The sequence below is a fragment of the Oncorhynchus kisutch genome, linkage group LG9 (genome assembly GCF_002021735.2).
Source record: "Oncorhynchus kisutch isolate 150728-3 linkage group LG9, Okis_V2, whole genome shotgun sequence".
NCBI lineage: Eukaryota > Metazoa > Chordata > Actinopteri > Salmoniformes > Salmonidae > Oncorhynchus > Oncorhynchus kisutch.
Genome location: NC_034182.2, coordinates 1,885,624 through 1,913,396, shown reverse-complemented (window position 1 = coordinate 1,913,396; position 27,773 = coordinate 1,885,624). Strand labels below are relative to the sequence as shown.

The following is a 27,773-nucleotide window of genomic DNA, read 5'->3' as shown; positions in this document are numbered from 1 at the left end:
AACATATAACAAATACATAATCAGATCCTAGGTTTGAGTCTTAATTCTCTAAAAATGCTTCCTCTCCTGTTCACCTCCTAGAACCAATATTATCTATCAAGGAAAGGGGACAAGGAATGAACACTATTCAAGACTATTGGGATGCAACTTGTATAATAGAAATTGCTACTAAATGTCTACTGTACACTGACCCCATGTGTGATGGGTAGATGTTCATTCCTTTGGCCCCAGGCTGGCAGTAGTGGGTCTCGATCACATGGTCATTGCCAATACTAAGCCATTTCTGTCCTTCATACAGCTGCCACTCAAAGTGGCTCCCCCTGGCTGTCAAAATAAAAATAGCTATAGCAATTGTGCATCATCTGTTGAAGTTGCCCCCTTTGCACTGATCTAAGGTCAGTTTCTGTAGTTCTTTCCCTTTAACTTACCCGAGGCAGACTGACTAGAAGTGCTCTGCTCATAGTTCTCTTCCTCCTCTTCCTCATTTTCCTTCAACAAGGATTAGACCGGTAATAAACAAGTATGAAACTATTTCCTATAAATAATGTACATCTACAGAATGATATACCGGCAGGTCTATGAGCTCTTATTCATTGTTAAATACTTGATTTTCTGCTATGGCAGATTTATTGCTCAAGTATTCAGCTGTGACATCAACATTAGCCGTTTGACAATAAAATGATTTGTTAGTGTGTTATTGACAATAGCCTATGCAAACAATAATGCAACTGAGAAATGTTGACCTGTAAATGCTCGTAAACTTACCAGATAACTATTGCCAAACCCACGTAATGACACTGTAAATAACAGATATTAAACGTAATCATTATAACAAAGTTAAAAATAACCTAGGCAATGACGAGCCGACTTGCTTGCTTTAGTACAAAAAACCTCCCAAAATATTAAATGCGTATTAAATCATGTATAGAAAAGTTATTTGAAAGGCAAGTTATTTAAATATAAGTATAATAGTCAAATGGTTATATATAGAAAAAAGCGTCTTACTTTTAGTTGCTAATATAGAATGGAAGTTTCATTCGTCTTTACACATCAGTCATGACTTTATTTTGTCCTGCTTTCACTTTCATTTCTTGGGCGTGACGGGCGCGGCTGTTTCGCATAAGACATAACCTTTCAGATTGGAGAACGATAAATAAAGATGAACAAAGGGTTGGTGAAACGCAGAGTTAGTAGAACCAAGAACAATCATGGAAACTACCAGAACACAAAATAAAAGTATTCAAACATTTCAGATTTCATTCCAGCTTTTAATCAAAACCTTATTTCATGGAAACATACTGTTTTTTTGTCTTTATTCATTGTGTACATTAAAACAATACGGCAGTTTAAGCTTTCAATCATATTGAGGTACCTAGGACAAGCGTCAGACCCTTTTTTAGGAACATTTTAACGCAGTGTTATTCCAACATTGTTACTACCACATTACTGTAGATTGTATTGCATTGATTTTCATAAAACATAATCAATTCATCATTGATAAAAGTCAAACTGTTCTTAAGGGCTTGTAAAAGCAAGCATTTCGCGGTAAGGTCTACACTTGTTGTTTTCGGGGCATGTGACAAATAAGGTTTGATTTGATATGTGTAGAACACAGAATTCGTCCTGAATATGTACCTGAGCCGCTAGCTAGACTGTGACCCGCTGCATATCTTACAGCTTTAGTAATCAAACGTTCGGATGTAGGCAGTGGCACTTCCGAATGTGAGGTGAGGAATGGTAGTATGTGGTGCGTGTGCAAAGTCTGAACTGCGGGTGGAAGCAATATGCCTAGATGCGACTAGTCTGCGGGCGGAAACCAACACGAAGAAGAAGAGACGAAGGGCGGAAGAGACGAAGTGCACTCCGTTGTGGTCCCTTCGCAGTGCTAGCTAACATGGATGCTACAATGGAAAACATCGAACACACGCTACCGCTATACTCGAATAATGCAAAAAAGAAAAGTAAAAAGAAAGTGAATTCAGAATACACGTACAAATGTAAGTAGTCAATTTATCCTGTATATGTTTATTTAGGACTACAAATGAAGTAAGGAACTCCGAGCTAGTTAGCAAGAAAGCTAGCTAACGTTACCTACAAAGGGGACATCATGGCGCCTTGTCTCGAATACTTGTTCGAGCAGATGCGTGCGTAGACATCAGACGGTGCGATCCACATTTGTCCTATTAGTCAAAATGTGAATGTTATTTAATTTCAATTACATTGTGCATGTAGTGATTTAAAACATCTATTTATTTCAGTGTCTGAATATGAAACAATGGACTTTGTGAAATTGCGCGTATCAAATCGCTACATGTTTACGGGGAGGAGAAATGCCTCTCGACTGGCCTGGAGGTGAGTTCAGATACTTACCCGAGATCCTCCCAGTACACGTTTTGTGCGATACGTTTTTTAATTTTACCTGTCACGGAGACGAGTCAAAGTGTATGTTTTGAAATCGAAATGATCATTGTGTACTTTTTGTTGTTGTTGCAGGGCCATCCTCAAACACATGGGCTTGCAGGGGAAGATGACGGCCAGTCAGGCAATGAAAAAATGGGAAAATCTGAAGAAGAGATACAAGGTAGCAATTGCATCCTACATACACTACATATCCAAAAGTAAATGGACATCTGCTTGTCGAACATCTCATTCCAAAATCGTGGGTATTAATATGGAGTTGGTCTTCCCTTTGCTGCTATAACAGCCTCCACTCTTCTGGGAAGGCTCTTCACTAGATGTTGGAACATTGCTGTGGGGACTTGCTTCCATTCAGCCATGAGCATTTGTGAGGGCGGGCACTTATGTTGGCTGATTAGGTCTGGCACGCAGTCTGCATTCCAATTCATCCCAAAGGTGTTTGATGTTGCTCAGGGCTCTGCAGGCCAGTCGGTTGAGGTCAGGACTCTGTACAGGCCTGTCAAGTTCTTCCACACTGATCTCAACAAACCATTTCTGCATGGACCTTGTTTTGTGCATGGGGGCATTGTCATGCTGAAACAGGAAAGGGCCTTCCCTAAACTGTTGCCACAAACCTGGAAGCACAGAATCGTCTAGAATGTCATTGTATGCTGTAGTGTTAAGATTACCCTTCACTGGAACTAAGCGACTAAGCCCGAACCATAAACAGCCCCAGACCATTATTCCTGCTCCACCAAACTTTATAGTTGGAACTATGTATTTGGGCAGGATGCGTTCTCCTGGCATCCACCAAACCTGTCTGTCTGCCTGCCAGATGGTGAAGCGGGATTAATCTCTCCAGAGAACGCATTTCCACTGCTCCAGAGTCCAATGACTGCAAGCTTTACACAACTCCAGTCGATGCTTGACATTGCCCATGGTGATCTTAGGCTAGTGTGTGGCTGCTTGGCCATGGAAACCCATTTCATGAAACTCCCTACAAACAGTTCTTGTGCTGACATTGCTTCCAGAGGCATTTTGGAACGCTGTAGTGAGTGTCACAACCGAGGATAGGCGATTTTTACATGATACGTGTTTCAGCACTCGACGGTCCTGTTCTGTGAGCTTGTGTGGCCTGCCACTTCGCGGCTCAGCCGTTGTTGCTCCTAGATGTTTCCATTTCACAGTAGTAGCACTTACAGTTGACCAGGGCAAAAAATTTGACGGACTGACTTGTTGGAAAGGTGGCATCCTATGACAGTGCCATGTTGAAAGTCACTGAGCTCTTCAGTAAGGCCATTCTACTACCAATGTTTGTCTATGGAGATTGCATGGCGGTGTGCTTGATTTTATACATGTCAGCAACAGGTGTGGCTAATTTGAAGGGGTGTCCACATACTTTTGGCCACACTGTGTACCTCAGGATGGAAACCTCTGAAATTGACCCTTTAATAGGCATCCTTGTAAAGTTCTAAATAACCCTGCCCTAGAGACATCCTGTGCCTACTACTTTGTCCAAGCCTAACGTCTACTCAACTATTCATCAAAACCTTCATTATCCGACTACCTACTAATACTGTTTATCCTTCATTTGGGGACAGGAGCTGAAGTACCCTCCCCCAGGGGTGCAGGTGTTCCCCCACAGTTGGCGTTGGTACGATCTGATGAGTGACGCAATGGAGGGGCGTCTGGCAGGCTCAGCCCCCATCATCGGCCCACTCCCCCCGGGCACTAGCGACAGTGATTTTCTCCCTGATGCCCGGCCCAGGAAGAGATCCATGATTGGCGGAATAGGGGTGATGGGGATGCACTGCGACCTGGACGAGATGGACACCGAGAGGGCGACGCTGGAGACCGAACGGGCGGCATTGGAGGGCGAGCGAGAGGTGATGGGGAGAGAGCGGATGGCGCTAGAGAGAGAGCAAGCAGGGCTGGAACGAGAGATGGCCAACCTGGACCGGGAACGTGCCCAGCTGGAGAGGGAGAAGGCAGCGGTGGAGAGGGAGAGGGGGCTGATAGAGAAGGAGAAAGCGCAGGTGGCCAGGGATCGGCTGGCTGTGGACAGAGACAGAGTTCTACTGGCGGAGGGTAGAGCAGCAGAGGAGAACGGTGCGGAAGGACAAAGCTGTAAAACAGGAGGACAGAGGGTCGTTGGGTCGTTGGAAAGAACCGAGAGATTCCTCAAGATGTTTGAAAAGTTGGTTGAACGTATGTGAAGAACAATTATGTGTTTGTTTACACTAGAATAGACTATTCAATTGGAAAGTAATTGGATATCATTTGTATTGGTTTTATTTTCTATGAATGTACAAAGTTTTCAATGACAAATCCTTTTTGTATTGCTGTTCAGAGATGCCTGTATGCCTATTGTTATCTGGGCTAGAAGTATTTGAACATTAACTGCCTAAACAGTTGTACTCAATCAATTCATTCAAAATCACTTTGCAGCTACACACCTTACCGGTCAATTCTCAATTAAAATGTTAAGCCATTGAGGTCATCAAAACAACTTTATTCAATTGTGGTATTTCCATACAAAGCACACAATAGCAGGCTGTTTCTTCTTGTTAACCCCATCCACACCCAACACCCCCCCCTCCCCCTTGGTCATACAATAGTCTTGATCTTTATTGATATAGGCTATTGTGGTCATAACAAGAACTGAAATGTAATATGCCAAATATTGCAGTTCATGTAAAAAAAAGTGACTTCAGAATATATTTTTATATTACAGTACAGACTTTACAGATGCTTGTTTAATTGCTTCTTTTAATGCATTGGTATTCAAATTAGCGTTCCAGTAAGCTTCAATTCGTTTATGCTAGTATAATTGTTTTTTTAAATAGTGTTAGATTTCTGTAATATAATTTTTTTTCCTTTACAAAAACATATTTAAACAATATTACTGGTTGTCGTTGCCAGTCATGAACAGACATGAAACAATGTTCGATTGTTGGATCAATAAAATGTCACATTTTCATTGTCTTTTTGTTTGCTTCAAGTTGCTGAACAGTTTGGCTTTTGACAAAAATATATCTGGTGTGTATTTGTGTGTGTGTGTGTGTGTGTGTGTGTGTGTGTGTAGGAATGAGAGATACGCACCATCTCTCTCACTGTGTGTTATGTATGCGATCAACAACTGATCAGACTTAATTTAGGGAAGGTAGGTAGTGTGTTCCGGTGATTACTGTATGTGCAGATTGCAAATGAACTGACAGACTGGACAACTTTTAGGATGTGTGTGTGTATGGTATGTACATATGTCTCGTAGACAATGAGTTTAGCTGTGTAAAGATGCGTGTGTATTGATCAGTGTGTGGTTAGATGTGGGCTCCGATGGGGACGCGGGGCAGACACACATAGGCCTGTGGGGTCCTGCTGAGGTTGATGGGGTTGCCGTCCAGGCGAATGTCCTCCAGTGCGTTCCTGATGTAGTTGAAGTCTTTCAGGTTGCAGAACGTGTCCTCGTGTATCATCTGAATATTGTTGCGCTGGAAAACAAGGCATTGGAAGGTTAAGAAAATACTTTGAAACAACACATTAATTCATCTATGGGCCTTAAAAAACAATGCAAGACAAACTAATGCTTGTTTGAGATTCTGCACAGGTCTGACACAGTGCTGGAGAAAAGTACAGTTTAAATATACAACAATTTCCCCTAATAACTGAAACTGATGGCGGAGTATTGGCCAGAATGTTTTGAAACAGCTTGCAGATCGAGGGGATATGGTAGTCAGTTGAGCAAAAATCCCTCTAGTCACCACCAGTGTACACTGGGGTAATCCTATAGTTCCCACATCACCCACAAGAGGATAGTAAAGAGGCAGAAGTGCAGGTACCTGTAGGTGCAGAGAGCGCAGGCTGTCCGGTAGGGGCACAGGGATGTGGTCGATGTGGTTGTCTGTTAGGTACAGGTACAGCAGACCCGTCATGTCCTAAACAAAACACAGTGTTTACATTTAGAGGAGTCATTTATGCCAGACAGTCTCTCAATACATACCTGTTTTTGTTTCATCCCAGCACTCACACATGATTCAACTCATCAAGGGCTTGGTGATTAGTCCATTAGGGGAATCAAATGTGATAATGCTGGGAAAGAGCAAATACATTGTTTGTGATCCTTGCCAGACCTACATACCTTGAAAGCCTCTTTGTGGATGCCTGTGGCGCCAATGTTGTTGTGGCTGGCGTCGATGAGGGTCATCACGGGCGGAAGGGCAGGCAGCTGTGACACGCCATTCTCACGGAGCACCAGCTCCTCCAGCACGGGCAGGCCGGAGAACGCATCATCGGCGATGGATGCAATCTCGTTGGCGGTCAAGTCGATCCTTTTCAGCTTGTCTGCAAGAGAGAGAAGGTAAAGTACTCAGACTGTTCCACGTGGTTTCATTAATTGAAACAGCCATTGAACAGCAGGAAATCTCACAGGCTGTGCCTTTAACATGTGACACCTACTCATCTGAGCAAAGTCGCCCTTGTTGATCTTGGTGATGTGGTTGTAGCGGGCGTAGAAGTGAGTGGTCTCTTTGGGGAGAGGCGGCACGCTCGTCAGCTTCACATCATCACAGTAGACAGAACCACCCAGACAGGTGCACAGCAGGCAGGTAGGCATACCTGGGACAGACAGACAGGACAAGGAAGTAAGAAGGAGGTAGGCGATACACTTGAGAGAACAGTTGCTAGGTCTGAGATGTTGTGTGAGGAAGTTTAGGCCACCAGCCTTCGATGCAGTAACAATGGGTTTGTAGAATGGTGGAGACGTGCACTCAGTGTTGATATGATTTGTTTGTTTTACCTCTTGCATCAAGAAATGTTGTTAAGTCTGGATTGGATGCAGCTTTTGATGTGACCAAGGTGTGCACATTATGAGGGTTGTTGCTGAGGTGCTATGGTTGAGGTGTAGTGCATTTCCAATGTTAGACATATTGTGTTAATGGTGTTCGGGACAGGTTATAACACAGACGTTTGGTGAAGATGACGATAACAGATGTTACAGACTCATATCGTAGAGCAACTTGATAGTAAACACATGATACAGACAGACACATGACAGTGCTTGTGACAGGTAAGGACAAGACATTGTGTAACGGACATTACAGATACATATGGCTTCAACACAGTTTGTGGTCAGTTTTAACAGGAGGCACATAAGATTCAATAACCCTATTCAATCAAAACCAGGGTTTCTGGGGTGAAATGGAAGAGACAACTCGTATAAAGATACGAGAAAATATGTTTGGATATGGGAATGTGATAGACACCATATACTGTATAGTGAAGTAGAATAGACCCTATAACCCCAGAAGCCTGGTTACAGGTTTTGATTGAATAGTTAGTGTTCGTGCTGGATACTGACCTTTAATGTCCAAGTCAACCTCTGGCAACCCAGAGCCCCCTGAGCCTACTGTACCTCCAGACTCCTGAGGGGTTTTCGGAGTAGTCAGGAGCACTTCCTCCTCTTGTTAGAGATAGAGATGAGGTAGGAGACAGGTTGGAAACAGCATGGACAGTGACACGACAACAAGTGCTGTTTGCCACAGTGAGAAGTCACAAATAGCAAGGGAGTTATGTTGTTGTCGTTGTTTATGACACATTTAACTGATTAAATGAGGTAATAGTTAAATGGAATCTTGGGAATGGATTTTGAGAGTTAATCAAATGATGTTATGTTGATATATGTTTAATATAAATACAGTTGAAGTGGGAAGTTTACATACACTTAGGTTGGAGTCATTAAAACTCGTTTTTCAACCACTCCACAAATGTCTTGTTAACAAACTATAGTTTTGGCAAGTTGGTTAGCACATCTACTTTGTGCATGACACAATTCATTTTTCCAACAATTGTTTACATACAGATTATTTCACTGTATCTCAATTCCAGTGGGTCAGAAGTTTACATGCTGTCACGCCCTGACCATATTTAGGAGGACATATTCTTTGAGTGTTTCGTGGGTGATTGTTCTTGTCTCTGTGTTTGTTTGCACCAGATAGGGCTGTTTTGTTTTTTTCACGGTTTGTATTGTTCGTTATTATCTTTATTAAAGATGTATCGAGATAACCACGCTGCATTTTGGTCCTCCTCTCCTTCACCGGAAGAAAACCTTAACACATACACTAAGTTGACTGTGCCTTTAAACAGATAAGAAAATTCCAGAAAATTATGTCAAGGCTTTAGAAGCTTCTGATAGGCTAGTTGACATCATTTGAGTCAATTGGAGGTGTACCTCTGGATGTATTTCAAGGCATACCTTCAAACTCAGTGCCTCTTTGCTTGGCATCATGGGGAAATCAAAATAAATCAGCCAAGACATCAGAAAAAAAACTGTAGACCTCCACAAGTCTGGTTCATCCTTGGGAGCAATTTCCAAATGCCTGAAGGTACAACGTTCATCTCTACAAACAAAAGTACGCAAGTGTAAACACCATGGGACCACGCAGCTGTCTTACCGCTCAGGAAGGAGATGCTTTCTGTCTCCTAGAGATGAACGTACTTTGGTGCGAAAAGTGCAAATCAATCCCAGAACAACAGCAAAGGACCTTGTGAAGATGCTGGAGGAAACAGGTACAAAAGTATCTATATCCACATTAAAACGAGTCCTATGTCGACATAACCTGAAAGGCCGCTCAGTAAGGAAGAAGCCACTGCTCCAAAACTGGCATAAAAAAGCCAGACTACGGATTGCAACTGCACATGAGGACAAAGATTATACTTTTTGGAGAAATGTCCTCTGGTCTGATGAAACAAAAATAGAACTGTTTGGCCATAATGACCATCGTTATGTTTGGAGGAAAAAGAGGGAGGCTTGCAAGCCAAGGAACACCATCCCAACAGTGAAGCACGGGGGTGTCAGCATTATGTTGTGGGGGTGCTTTGCTGAAGGAGGGACTGGTGCACTTCACAAAATAGATGGCATCATGAGGATAGAAAATTATGTGGATATATTGAAGCAACATCTCAAGACATCAGTCAGGAAGTTAAAGCTTGGTCACAAATGGATCTTCCAAATGAACAATGACCCCAAGCATACTTCCAAAGTTGTGGCAAATGGCTTAAGGACAACAAAGTCAAGGTATTGGAGTGGCCATCACAAATCCCTGACCTCAATCCCATAGAAATTTTTTGGGCAGAACTGAAAAAGATTGTGCGAGCAAGGAGGCCTACAAACCTGACTCAGTTACACCAGCTCTGTCAGGAGGAATGGGCCAAAATTCACCCAACTTATTGTGGGAAGCTTGTGGAAAGCTACGCAAAACATTTGACCCAAGATAAACAATTGAAAGGCAATGCTACCAAATACTAATTGAGTGTATGTAAACTTCTGACCCAATGAGAATGTGATGAAAGAAATAAAAGCTGAAATAAATCAATTTCTACTATTATTCTGATGTTTCACATTCTTAAAATAAAGTGGTGATCTTAACTTACCTAAGAATTTTTACTAGGATTAAATGATAGGAATTGTGAAAAACAGAGTTTAAATGTATCTGGCTAAGGTTTATGTAAACCTTCTACTTTAACTGTAGGTACATTGGAACAGTGTTCTTTGCTGGAATTGGAGATTCATACTTGTCAACCACAAATCCTTTGAAAAGCATGTCTTGACCAGATTATTTGGTCACCTTCTCTTGTCCAAATACGGACATGGCAGCAGAGCATGCTTTCTGCTCAATGTTTTCGGGATCTTTACCCCTGTTATCCTTACACATATGATACGATGGGTTGATACCATAGAGATCTGTTTTCTTATTGTTTCTTTATATGGTGGTACTGACCTTCAGGGTCAGGGATTAATGTGACCTCTGACCCACCAGAGTCGGAGTCCCCAGGCCCTGAGGCCCCTGAGGTGCCAGAGGCCCCAGACTCCCCAGAAGCACCCGATGCCTCTTGGGGGGTAGTGTCAGGAATGAGGGGCAGCTCCTCCTCTTATTAGAGCCAAGAGGAGGGGTTAGGAGACAGGTTAGTGCTTCTCATGGGATGGGATGGACTGTCAATCAACAATCATTCAATCAGCCAATCAATCAATCATTCTCAAACATGGTTTGACAGTGGGTTAGGTTGACAATGATTAGGAACTTATGGTATGTAATGCAATGACAATGGTAGGACAATGAGTGATGTTTACAATGACAATGGTTGGACAATGAGTGACATTTACAATGACAATGGTAGGACAATGAGCGATGTTTACAATGATAACGATACTGTAAGTGACAAAGCAATTACACAGGGTTTACAATGACGACAAGTAGCAAGTCACAAGAAAGCATTATCAATCCACATTTAACCAGCACAAAGCAGTTAAATGAAAAGGCAAATTTAGAAATGCAATGAAATCCCATATAGTTTTAGCGTATCAATCAGTGCTTGGAACTGTACTAGGTTCACAAGGCCACTATAGGCCCAACCAACTATCTGTATACTTCTACAGTGTAGTCTGTAAAAGTACAGGTACTGACCTCCAGATATAATTATTATTCCTGAGTCCCCGGAACCTCCAGAACCTCCAGAACCCCCAGTACTGGAACCCAATATGACCCCGGAACCCCCTGAGCCTAGGAGGGTGCCGGATCCTCCAGAGCCCCGGAAACCAAGATCTCCGGAACCCCCAGAGCCTCCAGAACCAAGGTCCCCAGAACCCCCAGAGCGTCCAGAACCAAGGTCCCCGGAACCCACAGAGCCTCCGGATCCAAGGTCCCCGGAACCCACAGAGCTTCCGGATCCAAGGTCCCCGGAACCCACAGAGTCTCCGGAACCCACAGAGTCTCCGGAACCAAGGACCCTGGAACCCCCAGAACCAAGATCCCCAGAACCTGCTGAACCAATTTCCCTGGAACCCCCTGTGCCTCCAGAAGCCAAAAGGTCCCCAGAACCGGAAGCCAAAAGGTCTCCAGAACCCCCAGAACCTCCGGAAACCCCAGAGCCACCGGAACCTCCAGAACCCATGGGACCCCCAAAGTCCCCGGAGATATGAAGAATGTCAATGGGACTCAGGCGCAGCTCCTCCTCTTGTTAGAGACAAGATTAGGTGTTAGAAGAGACAGGTTAGAGCACAGTGGACCATGATTCAGTTTAGGGCGAGTGAGTCATGTTTACAATGATGATTAGGTGACATTACAAAAAGTTAATGAGATTTATGGTTGAGTACCACACATTTAACTAATGTCATACAGTTAAATGGAACTCATGCATTTGGAAATGATGAAGGATGATTGTAAAAAGGGGTCGATTTACATGGGTAGGCGTTAAGAGGGAAGGTTGTGTGTTATGTATCACTGTCAGTACTGGACACATACCTTCATCTCCCTGTGTGTATGGATTCATAGTGGGAGGTGACAGAGTGGATGTGCTGTGGGTGTGTGTATACAGACCTCCCTGTGTATAGGCTCATAGTGTGAGGTGACAGAGTGGATGTGCTGTGGGTGTGTGTATGTGTGTATACAGACCTCCCTGTGTATAGGCTCATAGTGTGAGGTGACACGATGTATGTGCTGTGGGTGTGTGTATGTGTGTATACAGACCTCCCTGTGCGTCGGGGCCCATGAGTACCCCAGACCCCCCTGAGCCTTGGGGGATGAGCTGGGGTGTTAGGGGCAACTCGTCCTCCTCTTCCTCCTCCAGTGATGCAGGGCCACCAGGGCCAGGGTAGTTATAATCCAGTGGGGCCAGTGTGCCAATCTCTATCTGTGGGAAAGACAGCGACAGAGGGAGTCATTGCTAATGCAGGAGGTGCGCTACCAGAGAGCGCCAGAGAGCACCAGAGAGCGCCAGAGACAACCAGAGAGCGCCAGAGACCACCAGAGACCGCCAGAGACCACCAGAGATGCCAGAGACCACCAGAGACAACCAGAGAGCCCCAGAGAGCACCAAAGAACAGATTTGTACCTTGTCAGCTCGGGAATTTGAACTTGCAACCTTCCGGTTACTAGTCCAACGCTCTAACCAGTAGGCTACCCGGCCGCCTTGGATAGTGAGCATCAGTTCAAACATCACAGGTGTGGCACAAACCAACCTTTCGCCACTATATAATAGGAACGTCCTCTAAAAATGAAACATCATTTTCATTAAAGGGGAAGTTCAGTATTTTACAATTTTATGTAAGAAACTTCCTCACCCTAAAAGTAGTCTATGGATCAGGGGAAACCGTAATCCATGTTTGTGTTTTTACATTTGGAAAGACGTTTTCAGTGTGACAAACCATTCGACAACTTGTAAAATACCGAACTTCCCATTTAACTGACTGTTGTGGGTCTTCAACTTGGGGACTGCATAACCTGTTTATAACCTGTTTCATGTGGAATGTTTAGAAAGCAAATAAACAGTCACACTACAAGGTAGGCCTACATCTAAAGAAAATCTCCTAAACTCAGTCACATCTTATCCTGTTGACCTTTCACCTCTCCATGTTCTCACACTCCTCAGAACCCAATGAGGTGTGTGTGTGTGTCAGAATGTCAAAGCATTTCGGCTGAAATTGACCAAACAGACGGCCGAAATATTCAATGTCAAGAGGACATTTTGAAATCCTAAAGGCACACTTTCCAGAAGCGGTCTTTGGCTGTAAGAGGGCCCCCATAGTATGTTCTGATAGTGCCTCACAGCAAAGCACGACACACTCATTGTTTTAATACCAGTTATGATATCAACTGCAACTGCATCTTTCTACTGTGCTTTAAGCCATACATCTCACCTCCTAAACAGATGAACATAATGCAACACTTCCAACACAGCTACATGTTCCTATGTTATGTAATGTGGAAGAGAGGGGTAAGAACTGTCTTTCTTGTTTGTTTGATGTTATGTCTGGCCTATGCCACCTGACCACAGTGCATTCTTGTTTGTTTGATGTTATGTCTGGCCTATGCCACCTGACCACAGTGCATTCTTGTTTGTTTGATGTTATGTCTGGCCTATGCCACCTGACCACAGTGCATTTTCTTGCATGTAAAGCAAATATCTGAAAATCAGACAATAAAGAAATATCTACTCTCAACTAATGTTAAGAATGTGATAGACACTTCAAGGGGTACCACCAGAGTAATTCCATGCAGTTCTATTATTAGCCACACAGGGGCGCTGAAACCCCACAATGTGCAAAAGGTAATATTTGACTCTCTTACACCCATGGGCTGATCCTATCTTCCAAAAGAGGGAATGGTCCTTGTGGAACCAAGAGACACATGGTAGCTGCAAAAATGCATATTTCACTCCACTTCTCTCAACCAATGTTGAGAGAAGCTGTCCATCGACTTTCACTCCGTGTCAGGCAGATTCCTAACCTGAGGGAGCCTGAGACTTACCTAAAGGCAACTCACCACAGATTCCTAACCTGAGGTAGCCTGAGACTTACCTAAAGGCAACTCACCACAGATTCCTAACCTGAGGTAGCCTGAGACTTACCTAAAGGCAACTCACCACAGATTCCTAACCTGAGGGAGCCTGAGACTTACCTAAAGGCAACTCACCACAGATTCCTAACCTGAGGTAGCCTGAGACTTACCTAAAGGCAACTCACCACAGATTCCTAACCTGAGGTAGCCTGAGACTTACCTAAAGGCAACTCACCACAGATTCCTAACCTGAGGTAGCCTGAGACTTACCTAAAGGCAACTCACCACAGATTCCTAACCTGAGGTAGCCTGAGACTTACCTAAAGGCAACTCACCACAGATTCCTGACCTGAGGTAGCCTGAGACTTACCTAAAGGCAACTCACCACAGATTCCTAACCTGAGGTAGCCTGAGACTTACCTAAAGGCAACTCACCACAGATTCCTAACCTGAGGTAGCCTGAGACTTACCTAAAGGCAACTCACCACAGATTCCTAACCTGAGGTAGCCTGAGACTTACCTAAAGGCAACTCACCACAGATTCCTAACCTGAGGTAGCCTGAGACTTACCTAAAGGCAACTCTCCACAAAGTGTATGTTGCTGTATAATGAAATTCCTAAAAGTAGATACACATTTAGATGCAAGGAAAGGCATGTACAGTAAAATGGGGACGTTTGTAAACGTAGCCACGTAGAACGGGTATGAAATTGTAAATGCACGTCTTGAGAGTTTGGGAGTGGCAGAGTTCAGGAGACAACAAGGTAGGCCTTTGAGTAGTCTTGCACAGCGTTAGTTTGCTTGCTGCTGATGCCCCTCCTCCTCCCCCCAAAAAGCAAACATACAAACTCGGGGGGAAACGAGAGGCGAAAGCTTGGCTACCAAAAAAAAACTCTGGGAAACAACGTGGGAATACAAAATGTGCAGAGAGAGAGAGTTCCATAATGTGAAATAGAGGAGCTGATTTGAAGCATACAGATCTTTCTGTGCAGCACTGCCTTCTTGCTCTCTCACAAACATTATTTTCTGGTCTCGCCAATGCATCTCTTTAGAAACTTCACAACTCTAGAGAGATCTATGCATAATACCACCACTCTTCCAAACCAAGCTGTGTCACCATTAAACACGTCACGAAACCAACCAAGGAATCCCATTTACCACAAAGTCCTAGCCTCACAGAATGGTTTATATGTTAGGTCATTGTCAGAGTGTATACCACACATGATCACCCATTTGGATGTAGTTTCTTTGCACAGATAAAACCAGTAAGTTAAAACAATGTGCAGGAAGAGGCTAAATGGGTTTGTCTAGGAGTCTTTTAGTTGTCAGACAATATCAGGCTTGTTTAGGTCCAAGAAGATATACAATGGAACCCAAAACCGGCAAATGGGATGAATAACTTTAGAGTATGTGTATTGGTACTCCATGCACATAGGGGTGAAGTGGTATGTTGGAAAGTGCTTCTTTACATATAAACAAGAATTTTAAACAAATACAGTGCATTCGGGAAGTATTCGTACCCCTTCCGTTGTTTCACATTTTGTTACATTATAGCCTTATTCTAAAATGGATTCAATATTTTTTCTCATCAATCTATACACAATACCCCATAATGACAAAGCTTTTTTTGGTGTGGAATTTTTTGCAAATGTATAATAAAAAAACACAGAAAATACCTTATTTGCATAAGTATTCAGACCCTTTGCTATGTCAACATCAGTATTCAGACCCTTTGCTATGTCAACATCAGTATTCAGACCCTTTGCTATGTCAACATCAGTATTCAGACCCTTTGCTATGTCAACATCAGTATTCAGACCCTTTGCTATGTCAACATCAGTATTCAGACCCTTTGCTATGTCAACATCAGTATTCAGACCCTTTGCTATGTCAACATCAGTATTCAGACCCTTTGCTATGTCAACATCAGTATTCAGACCCTTTGCTATGTCAACATCAGTATTCAGACCCTTTGCTATGTCAACATCAGTATTCAGACCCTTTGCTATGTCAACATCAGTATTCAGACCCTTTGCTATGTCAACATCAGTATTCAGACCCTTTGCTATGTCAACATCAGTATTCAGACCCTTTGCTATGTCAACATCAGTATTCAGACCCTTTGCTATGTCAACATCAGTATTCAGACCCTTTGCTATGTCAACATCAGTATTCAGACCCTTTGCTATGTCAACATCAGTATTCAGACCCTTTGCTATGTCAACATCAGTATTCAGACCCTTTGCTATGTCAACATCAGTATTCAGACCCTTTGCTATGTCAACATCAGTATTCAGACCCTTTGCTATGTCAACATCAGTATTCAGACCCTTTGCTATGTCAACATCAGTATTCAGACCCTTTGCTATGTCAACATCAGTATTCAGACCCTTTGCTATGTCAACATCAGTATTCAGACCCTTTGCTATGTCAACATCAGTATTCAGACCCTTTGCTATGTCAACATCAGTATTCAGACCCTTTGCTATGTCAACATCAGTATTCAGACCCTTTGCTATGTCAACATCAGTATTCAGACCCTTTGCTATGTCAACATCAGTATTCAGACCCTTTGCTATGTCAACATCAGTATTCAGACCCTTTGCTATGTCAACATCAGTATTCAGACCCTTTGCTATGTCAACATCAGTATTCAGACCCTTTGCTATGTCAACATCAGTATTCAGACCCTTTGCTATGTCAACATCAGTATTCAGACCCTTTGCTATGTCAACATCAGTATTCAGACCCTTTGCTATGTCAACATCAGTATTCAGACCCTTTGCTATGTCAACATCAGTATTCAGACCCTTTGCTATGTCAACATCAGTATTCAGACCCTTTGCTATGTCAACATCAGTATTCAGACCCTTTGCTATGTCAACATCAGTATTCAGACCCTTTGCTATGTCAACATCAGTATTCAGACCCTTTGCTATGTCAACATCAGTATTCAGACCCTTTGCTATGTCAACATCAGTATTCAGACCCTTTGCTATGTCAACATCAGTATTCAGACCCTTTGCTATGTCAACATCAGTATTCAGACCCTTTGCTATGTCAACATCAGTATTCAGACCCTTTGCTATGTCAACATCAGTATTCAGACCCTTTGCTATGTCAACATCAGTATTCAGACCCTTTGCTATGTCAACATCAGTATTCAGACCCTTTGCTATGTCAACATCAGTATTCAGACCCTTTGCTATGTCAACATCAGTATTCAGACCCTTTGCTATGTCAACATCAGTATTCAGACCCTTTGCTATGTCAACATCAGTATTCAGACCCTTTGCTATGTCAACATCAGTATTCAGACCCTTTGCTATGTCAACATCAGTATTCAGACCCTTTGCTATGTCAACATCAGTATTCAGACCCTTTGCTATGTCAACATCAGTATTCAGACCCTTTGCTATGTCAACATCAGTATTCAGACCCTTTGCTATGTCAACATCAGTATTCAGACCCTTTGCTATGTCAACATCAGTATTCAGACCCTTTGCTATGTCAACATCAGTATTCAGACCCTTTGCTATGTCAACATCAGTATTCAGACCCTTTGCTATGTCAACATCAGTATTCAGACCCTTTGCTATGTCAACATCAGTATTCAGACCCTTTGCTATGTCAACATCAGTATTCAGACCCTTTGCTATGTCAACATCAGTATTCAGACCCTTTGCTATGTCAACATCAGTATTCAGACCCTTTGCTATGTCAACATCAGTATTCAGACCCTTTGCTATGTCAACATCAGTATTCAGACCCTTTGCTATGTCAACATCAGTATTCAGACCCTTTGCTATGTCAACATCAGTATTCAGACCCTTTGCTATGTCAACATCAGTATTCAGACCCTTTGCTATGTCAACATCAGTATTCAGACCCTTTGCTATGTCAACATCAGTATTCAGACCCTTTGCTATGTCAACATCAGTATTCAGACCCTTTGCTATGTCAACATCAGTATTCAGACCCTTTGCTATGTCAACATCAGTATTCAGACCCTTTGCTATGTCAACATCAGTATTCAGACCCTTTGCTATGTCAACATCAGTATTCAGACCCTTTGCTATGTCAACATCAGTATTCAGACCCTTTGCTATGTCAACATCAGTATTCAGACCCTTTGCTATGTCAACATCAGTATTCAGACCCTTTGCTATGTCAACATCAGTATTCAGACCCTTTGCTATGTCAACATCAGTATTCAGACCCTTTGCTATGTCAACATCAGTATTCAGACCCTTTGCTATGTCAACATCAGTATTCAGACCCTTTGCTATGTCAACATCAGTATTCAGACCCTTTGCTATGTCAACATCAGTATTCAGACCCTTTGCTATGTCAACATCAGTATTCAGACCCTTTGCTATGTCAACATCAGTATTCAGACCCTTTGATATGTCAACATCAGTATTCAGACCCTTTGCTATGTCAACATTAGTATTCAGACCCTTTGCTATGTCAACATCAGTATTCAGACCCTTTGCTATGTCAACATCAGTATTCAGACCCTTTGCTATGTCAACATCAGTATTCAGACCCTTTGCTATGTCAACATCAGTATTCAGACCCTTTGCTATGTCAACATCAGTATTCAGACCCTTTGCTATGTCAACATCAGTATTCAGACCCTTTGCTATGTCAACATCAGTATTCAGACCCTTTGCTATGTCAACATCAGTATTCAGACCCTTTGCTATGTCAACATCAGTATTCAGACCCTTTGCTATGTCAACATCAGTATTCAGACCCTTTGCTATGTCAACATCAGTATTCAGACCCTTTGCTATGTCAACATCAGTATTCAGACCCTTTGCTATGTCAACATCAGTATTCAGACCCTTTTCTATGTCAACATCAGTATTCAGACCCTTTGCTATGTCAACATCAGTATTCAGACCCTTTGCTATGAGACTCGAGATTGAGCTCAGGTGTATCCTGTTTCCATTGATCATCCTTTGAGATGTTTCTACAATTTGATTGGAGTCCACCTGTGGTAAATTCAATTAATTGGACATGATTTGGAAAAGCACACACCTGTCTATATAAGGTCCCACAGTTGACAGTGCATTTTAGAGCAAAAAACAAGCCATGATGTCGAAGGAATTGTCCATAGAGCTCTGAGACAGGATTGTGTTGCGGCACAGCAGCCATTGCAGCCACACCGCAAAAAATGTCAATTTTACATAGATTTTTCTGTTTGAGATAAGGAAGTAAAAATGACTTGTTTCTCTCACTCACCCAGAAAATTGCATTTACTTTTTTTGGTTGATTTTGCTTCCCCAGGAAATACAAGATAATTTAGACTTGTTTCAATCCTGCCAGTGGACTAAAATAATTTACCTTGGTAAGACATCAAGTTAATGCATTCTAATGGTAAGAAATACAATATCTAGGTAAGATCAAAACATTTTGCAGAGTGCTTGTTTACAATATGTTGTCCATTGAAAGGCTTTCTGCTATAAAGCTTGGTGACCTAGTTACATGTGATGAAGGTCTTAAACACTTGCTTAGCTCCCTGGGCTCACTTTTAGGGTTTAGCTAAGTGGGCTAATAGGGACTTGTGGTGCCCAGATGACACTGGTTCAGCATGCGTGACCTATAAGTTGATGAAAACACTAATCCCTGTCCATGTGCAGCAACTGCCAATCACAAGGTCATAGGTCACCTGAGCGATCAGAGGTACAACATTTTAGATGAGCTTGATTGAACTTGAAATTTGAACTTTTGGGACTATTCTATTGGTTCTATTATAACGGAAAAACTAAATGAAGTGCAGTTCAAGTATTTGAAATGATTTTCCATACCTGGCTGTATTTGACCCAGGTCTGGTATTAACATATTTAAGGACACCACTAGAGGCTAATAACAATCAGGTATAAACAGAATAAAGCTACGCATTTTTACTACATAACTTAACTTGTTTTCCACGAGTGGCCCCTGTCTCTAAAGCTGCTATTCTGAAGCTGCTTAGAGGTACCATTTAAATAGACCAAAGAGAGCATTACAAGCTTCTATTTGCATGTTGCTGATGCAATGTGACCTGTGACCTATTCACAACAGACACATACTCTACAGTGCTCTAAACCAAGTCAGCTCCTGTTCTAGGAGTGTCGGCAAAGAGCTTTAAATGCACCAGATCAGTAACTCTGGCCTTGGATTACAGTTTACAGGAGAAAAGTGTGACGCTTCTTAGGGTTAGGGTCAGACGAGCTGCAGAATTAAGAAAGGCAATAGAGAGCTGGAAAGAGAAAGCAGAGATCATCATTGGGTCTCCTCTGACTTGGTGAGGGAGGACTCCTTCCAGTCTGAATGATCCCCTTTCCCACTCTACATCCTTATTCCTAAATCTGCCCTCTCACCCTTCAGTAGCCAACTGTATCAAGGGCAAGCACTGCCACACACTAACAAATATTCTATAATCGGACTGAAAATGTTAATCATGTGAGAGAGATCTGGAGTATATTTTCCCCAGCACACACACACCACTGAAGAGAAGGTCTGAAGGGAACTGCTGGAGTTTTTCCTGTCTTCTATCTACACTATTGTCAAGGGTTTGTTTTCTCCTGTATCAGTTTCGCTTTCCCCTGAATCATTCCAAGGCGTTTGGATTACATGCACTATACTCCATCTGTCCTGTTTATACTGAGAAGAAGAGTTTGAATTGGGACAATGTAAATGAGATGTAATTAGATGTAATTGCTTGAAATAAAATGTGGTAATTTAACAGATGTGATTATCCAAAACAACACACACACACACACACACACACACACACACACACACACACACACACACACACACACACACACACACACACACACACACACACACACACACACACACACGGGTTCAGTTTAAATGGTTTGGCTCAATGGGAACGAGTCGAAAATCTGATCCCGCTGTTGAGCCTCATGCCAGCTTGACATCGTTTTGGCATTGTGTCTTTGTTACAAAAGAAAATAAACGGGAACATTGGCTGAAATGGGCTGTTTTAGTGTTCTCTGGCCAAACCTGCATTGCAGACTAGTTGCATCACATCCAACTTGGGCCGTTGAAGGCTACTTCTGGCATGGGCAGCGCTCTCTCTGCTCACTCTCCTCTTTCCGCCATTTTGGACTCATTTGGGTGCTTTTTATTGTTCAGATTGTTTAATGTCCGACAGAACCCTCTGGTCCACTTGAAACCCTTTGGGTTCTGGCTAGCACAGAGCAGTTTGGCCCATTTTAGCATGCCGATGTCAGACCTGGGCCAAATGTTGGTTAGAATTGAACTTAACAACAAGGGCTATAATATCCTTTGCCACATAGGCCATCAGTATCTACAGGCTACTGTAGAAGGTACTAACACCTCTCACAAACAGCAACGCCACTCATTTACTTTGATCCATACTTGCCATACTAGTTCCATGTTTAATGTAGCTACATTCCTATCCTAATTGTATCCCTTCCCCAGCCCTTTATGAATACATTGTATGCAAGTGAGTTGAAAGGCTCGAACCCTGCAGCTGTATTTATTTATTTTATTTTTATTTAACATTTATTTAATGAGGCAAGTCAGTTAAGAACAAATTCTCATTTACAATGACGGCCTACCCCGGCCAAACCCGGACGACGCTGGGCCAATTGTGCGCCGCCCTATGGGATTCCCAATCACGTCAGAATATGATACAGCTGTATTGCTCAATGCATACATTTCAATCTAACCCCCCCCCCTCTCTACCCCCCAGCCCCAACACACAAGCACCATATTTTCATGCATGTTTTTCTTCTCCCCACAGGCAGTTTGAAATATTCTGAAAAATGGCCAGTTTAAACCAGCAGTGACAGTAAATCAGATGTCTCGTTTTGTAACGTTGATAAATAACTGATCTAACTGACACATAGACATAAATATCCAGGTGGTAACGGCAAGCTATAGGGCCTGCCCCCTATTGTGGATGAAGAGTTTGACCATGCAAAATGGCATCACGATGAACTGGATAATAAACCCAGAACCAACCAAGTAGTAAACACAAAGCGGGGAAAGATGCACCTGCTTTCAGAGTCAGATTGAGTACTTGAGTCTGACAATTGCATCGTATGCAAGGCTTTTGGATCCTATGGTCTATACTCCATCTGTCCTGTTTATTTTGAGAAGAAGAGTTTTAATTGGGCAAATGTAAATTAGATTTAATTAGATGTAATTGCTTGAAATAAAAATGTGGTAATTTAACAAGTGATTGTCAGGATCAACACACATGCACACATGCCCACACGCACACACACACACACACACACACTCTGCATTAACATGACCTTCCTCCATCGAACTGAGCCATTAGAACATTCTCTGAGATGACAAAATCTGCAAAACTCATCAAATTCGAATCACTCTCATTAGAGAAAATGATGATGATATCATATACACATTGATAAACCAACACACTAATGCAAGACTACAGTATTGTTTGTAGTCTACAATCTAATCCCAAAGGGGGGGGGGGGGGGGGGAATATACCTGCTTTCAGAGGGAAAGTGAGCACCTGACTCTGACTAACGATAAAGAAGATTTTCGACATAGATGAATAAAATGTCATTGTATGCATTATTCTCTGTCTGAAGGCATTGTAGCTGAGGAAAATTTTTCGCTGAGCCCATCAAGTCATGTCTACAGACACAGCAATGGTAGTATTTGACTCCGAATGCTACACGGCTGTAATAGGCCTAGATGTAATCTAATAATCAGAGTTGAGAAGCATGGAACCTCTAATCCCACGCAACTCAAAACTCAACGTCTCCCTTCAACCATTGCTCTTCATAGAAGAGTTAATTAGATGTCTCTCAAAAATGTTCAAGACTCCCTAGTCTCAGTCCATGCATACAGTACAATCCATCGGTGCCAATCAACCCTTGAGGGGGGAGTGAACGAGTGCAGTTTGGAGAGAAGGGGGAGGAAAGGGATACATGGAATTGGGCCAAAGTGACAAGTGTTGAAAACTATAGTCAGCTATGAGCATTCAAACTAATAAGCAGGAATGCTTATATTTGATATTTTGGTCCCAAAAAATAATATTCACATAGAGTTGCTCTTTAAGTGGTCTTTTACAAGTAAATTTACAATATGATACAAACATCTGAAGGTTCTATCTGCGCAAACAGCTGTCCATTTGGTGCTATAAAGTTCTATATGCAATCCAATCACACAATGCTGGGTTGTCAGTCAAAAATAATTGTATGTGACTGTATACTTATTGAGTCATGAAAGAGGAAGACATCACAAAACAGTTCTGAGATCTGGGACTTGAAAATACAAAGGATCTCAAAACAATACATTTTGCAGATAAAAACATATAGTCCCAAGTCCTTGGGTCTCGAACTCTTCCAATGTTTCAGTAATGCAGATTCCATCATCGAGGCTCAGGATACTGTGGGGTGTAAAGCCATGATAAGTCCCCATCAACGAATTAACACGCCATCTTCCACAAGATCAATGCTTTATCCACCAACTTACATGGCACTTTGACATAGACGTCTGAGTCAGGAAATGGAGCTAGCAAAGTGCAGGCAATATCAACCAAGGCAAAACAGTAATGTGATACGTACAATGTACAAAATTCAAAATAATACATTCACCTTCATAGGATGTCTGTGATGTGAGGTTCCTTCCTCTGTCACCGACCTGTCATAACTGAGTCAGTGTAAGCTATGTCTTCTGCTTGTTTCTTTCATCTATTCTACCGGTTAGTGAATGCTTCAAGGACATGTGGATAGAGGGATACATTCTTAAAATGTTCAAACGGGGTCTGAGGTCAAATCTCAGTATCTCTGTCACCCATCCCTCCAATTTCCCCCCAGTATCTTACCTGAGGTTCGTCAATAGTCAGTCCATCTTGATAATCAAAGACATTCGGATTCTCCAAATTCAAGTTTTCTAGATCCACATCATAGTTGGCGCTGTCGTATGTGTCGAAATCCACCTGCCGGGCAAATCTGGGGTTGGCCACCACTGCGTTGAGGACGAAGAGTCCCAATATGAGCCCCTCCAACATCCTCATAGTCCACCTGGAAACACAGGACATGTTAACCAAGCACTGAACACAGAGAGCGAGATCATGAACCCTGAACCCAACCTGAACACTGATAAAGAAACATTTGGATGAAGCGTTCATAGTACACAAAGAAGACATGTTGATTAAACCTTCAGTATATTTTATTTTACTGAGGAAAAGGGATTTTTATATATTTTTTTTACTGAGACTTAGATTCAAACATTAGCATAATCTTATGAACCAACAAGTGCTCAGCATATGTGGGATCTCATTCAAGACTGCTGGAAAAGCTATCCAGGTGAAGCTGGTTGAGAGAATGCCAAGAGTGTGCAAAGCTGTCATCAAGGTAAAGGGTGGCTATTTGAAGATAAAATAAAATATATTTTGATTTGTTAACACTTTTTTGGTTACTACATGATTCCATACGTGTTATTTCATAGTTTTGGTGTCTTCAGTATTATTCTACGATGTAGAAAATAGTTCAAATTAAGATAAACCTTTGAATGAGTAGGTGTTCTAAAACTTTTGACCGGTAGTGTGTATGGCAAAGGCTTTATCATCCCATCCCCAATCTTCAGAGGCAACAAAGGAAGTTACAAATGACGTTGCTATGTCTTCACTAAATGTCATGGTATTCCTACAATGCATATACTGTATATGCAAGCCTTTGAATTTCAGAGCGCCAACACACACATTGGAAAGTCACATCTCTGCATTAGATACAGCTCTAATAGCCATGGAAACCAATCATATCCAAAGGAAAAGGATTTATTTGCCCATGTTACAGTACCTGCAGGGGAATTTCATGGTAACAGAGTGATGCTGAGACTAAAATGTATGTCAAACAAAAACCAGTAATTGTAAAGTTACACAAACCGTACAGCTCATTGGATGACTTATAACAATTTACACAGAATGTTTTTACAAAAACACATTTACTTGAAGAACTTTGGTAACAGAATGGCGGCACCAACAGCACAAACAGTCGTTGTTAACAAATGTTGCATCTGCAATGTTCTTCTAGTAAACGTTTCCTGTTGTTGTGTGGAAATCATTAAAAGTAGTCCTTGTGCATATGGTTTGTTTAACTTTGCAGTCATTGGTTTTTGTACGACAGATTTGAAAGAGTCTCAGCATCACTCCGTTACCAACTGCATGGGTGTGATGTGGGTCCGGTTTGGACGTTTGGGGTCAGGGAATTCAATATTCATTACCAAGGTACAGACAGCCCAAATAGATGAATTATGAGTCCCCTAAATTCCCCTGAAACCTCCTTCCTTAAAGCCCAGAGCTCACTCTTATAAGAGGTGGTGGCCATCTTGGTTTTAATCATTGGCTGCCTGTGGTGTGTCAAAGGTGAAGGGTCAGAGTTGATCTGGTAAGTGCTGCTGTACCTGCAATTATATTCAGTGGTGCCGTGGGAACATGTTTTTTTGCTGAATCTTCCCAACACATTGGTTTACAAGGTGCTGGGAAATATGGGTTGTTTCCCCCTGTTCATTTTTGGGGCATTTTGGCTTACTGCTGAATCACCATTGTTTTTTATTCCCTACTAGAAAATGTCACAACATTTTGACTATGTTATCATAAGAAGTTTTGGTTCACTTGAATTGGTGAACATTTATCATGTGTGCTTTTCCGCTTGTTGTGCAGAAAACTCTGAGTCAGACCTCTCCCTCTCTCTCTCTCTCTCTCTCTCTCTCTCTCTCTCTCCTACTTGGACGAGAGCTTTGATGCTAGCCTTCATACTTAATTCATCACGCACTCCACACAAACAGTAACAATGTCTGACATGACCATCTGTAGATTATAAAGGACTATCTCTGGACACTATAAAAGACAAAATGCCAATTCCAGACTGACTGTTGGCTGTGAAGATACTGAGAAAAGAAAAAGAAAAAGCCAGTCTAAATGATGTTCAGTAGATCATTGACAGCTACATTCTGTAATGTGTAGAAGGACCAGACAGCAACTTGTGAGTGCAGCCTCTACAGTAACATAGGGCCTGACTTTGGACTGAACTGAAACAGGCCGGTCAAAAAAGACCCTGGAAAACGAGAGGAGAGAGAGAGAGTCCTCTAGGCCGGCAGGGAAACGGAGAGCAAGGGAAGAGAGAGAGTCCTTTAGGCCGGCAGGGAAACGGAGAGCGAGGGGAGAGAGAGGAGTGCGAGAGACGTGGATGAGGCACTGGCCCTCAGGGTTAGCTGGAGAGAGTGAGGGAAAATATCACTGAGAGAGAGAGAGACAGAGAGAGAGAGAGAGAGAGAGAGAGAGAGAGAGACAGACAGAGAGAGAGAGAGATAAAGAGAGAGAGAGAGACAGAGAGAGAGACAGAGAGAGAGAGAGAGAGAGAGCTGACTCGCCTCCTCGGCCTTCACAGAGGTTCTTTATGAGTCCACATCCCGGCCTGTCTCAGCACTCACACTCGAAATTCCACCGAGGTTTGTGGACAGGATGGCAGTGAGTTACGATTGCAAGGAAAACCTTCATTCAATGCGCACACACACACACTTGCAGACACACAAACACACACACATACACTTAAACACTGACTCACACAAACACCACCCTCACAGAGACACACACACCTAACACACCTATCTTTCAGAAAGAACATTGAGTCTCTATTTTTGGGATGAGTGCTGATTTAAAAAAAAAAACACACACCTTATTTTAGTCATAAATCCCTTCTTTGTTGATATGAGGTAGAGAGCCATCTAAATGTGGTTTTATACCTCTGCTATTTATAACAGCACAGTTTCTACTCTTTATTGGTGCATAGAGGAAGGTCTGGGATCTGTCAGTTTTCAGAATGTCATGAAACCATGACAACGCATGGCAACGGTGAAAGAGGGTGAAAGAGGGACGATACTAAAGACAGAGGCTTGCTTTTATACACACCATCACAGCACACAGTGTGTGTGTGAGTGTGTGCAGCCTTACAGACTGCCTCTGTGTTTTGCTTGGCTCTGCGTTGGACATTCCTGATATTCAGTGATTTGACAGTTTTTCTTATTCTTCCCAATAGCTGGAAGCAAAGCTGATTTATTTTTGACAGACTTACATACACAAAATTAGCAGTGAGACTAATTTGTGCAAAACTGAAGAGCCAAAAGTACAGTCAATTACTGTAAATTGAAATTCAGGCAAAATTGGCTCAAAATATGAATAGACTAATTGTCAAATATAATATCTCCAATCTCTTCAACCTGCTGATTCCAATCCAGGGTGCCAATTTCCCAGTCACCACAATGGTTACTAGAAGGGATCAAAACACTTGGTACAACGCGCTAACAATCCAATTAAAGGATCCAATCAAGAACGTGCATAACTTCATCCCTAAAAAGTACGTCAACCACTGCTCTGTTCAGTATGAAATTTGACATTGGATCAAATGTTAAGGTCCCAATTGAGGACGTGTCAAAAGTGCCGTCTCTACTCCTCGAAGTCACCTGCTGTCACCACAATTACCAAGCCAGTTGTGCACTAAGCAAGAAATAGGGAAACACTTAATAAATAAATAAATATATTTACTTGATATGATCAGACACTAGACATCCAAACCAAGAATAGATGTTCAAATCCCAAAGCAATGAAAAAAATGGAATATCAAAACCTCTATCAGCAATTAGCCAACGTGTCCATGCACTGCACAAACCCCTGTGAACAGCACTTTTTAGAGGGGTTCATTTTGCTAGTGCCTTGCAAATCCTGCATACTAAAACCCATAGCCCATAGTGAAGATAGCACCCAGAAGGCTTACCTCTGTCTCCTGTTTTCTTGAATGGTCCCTTCAGCCGTGATGGAGATGCTGAGGGCTAGGGGACCTGGCCAATGGTGAGAGGTTGCTCACGGTGCCGGGAAGAGAGAGGGTGGGTGTGTATAAGTGTGTATGTGTGTGTGTGTGTAGGTGTGTATAGGTGTGTATGTGTAGGTGTGTGTAGGTGTGTGTGCTCTGGCAGACCAGAGCAGTGTGCCCTACCTTGCGTGTGAGAAGGTAGGCACTGAG

The 27,773-nt window shown here is 42.4% G+C and overlaps 3 protein-coding genes across 4 annotated transcripts in view; 1 reads left to right on the top strand and 2 right to left on the bottom strand.

Moving 5' to 3' along the window:
* Positions 1-1,126, bottom strand: part of LOC109878555 (uncharacterized) — a 7,613-nt gene extending 6,487 nt beyond the window's left edge. For both annotated transcript variants that reach the window (XM_020470770.2, XM_031831453.1), the window contains exons 1-4: positions 1,006-1,126; positions 766-797; positions 429-489; positions 192-324 (exon numbers count right to left, since the gene is read on the bottom strand). In XM_020470770.2, coding sequence (XP_020326359.2) covers positions 192-324; positions 429-489; positions 766-797; position 1,006 — 227 coding nt within the window. In that variant the 5' untranslated portion in view covers positions 1,007-1,126. The remainder of the gene's footprint in view (positions 1-191; positions 325-428; positions 490-765; positions 798-1,005) is intronic.
* On the top strand, positions 416-5,380 carry LOC109878556 (uncharacterized). The gene is made up of 4 exons (XM_020470771.2): positions 416-1,997; positions 2,259-2,352; positions 2,494-2,581; positions 3,999-5,380. Exons 1-4 carry the CDS (start codon positions 1,793-1,795, stop codon positions 4,611-4,613), a joined length of 1,002 nt encoding a protein of 333 aa, XP_020326360.1. The 5' UTR covers positions 416-1,792; the 3' UTR covers positions 4,614-5,380.
* Positions 4,889-27,773, bottom strand: LOC109878554 (uncharacterized PE-PGRS family protein PE_PGRS54). The gene is made up of 10 exons (XM_031831452.1): positions 27,528-27,773; positions 23,579-23,777; positions 11,919-12,081; positions 10,857-11,405; positions 10,173-10,322; positions 7,754-7,855; positions 6,853-7,011; positions 6,536-6,738; positions 6,237-6,332; positions 4,889-5,888 (listed from the first exon to the last, which is right to left on the bottom strand). The coding sequence occupies exons 2-10, from the start codon at positions 23,768-23,770 to the stop codon at positions 5,718-5,720; spliced, it is 1,785 nt and encodes a 594-aa protein (XP_031687312.1). The 5' UTR covers positions 23,771-23,777; positions 27,528-27,773; the 3' UTR covers positions 4,889-5,717.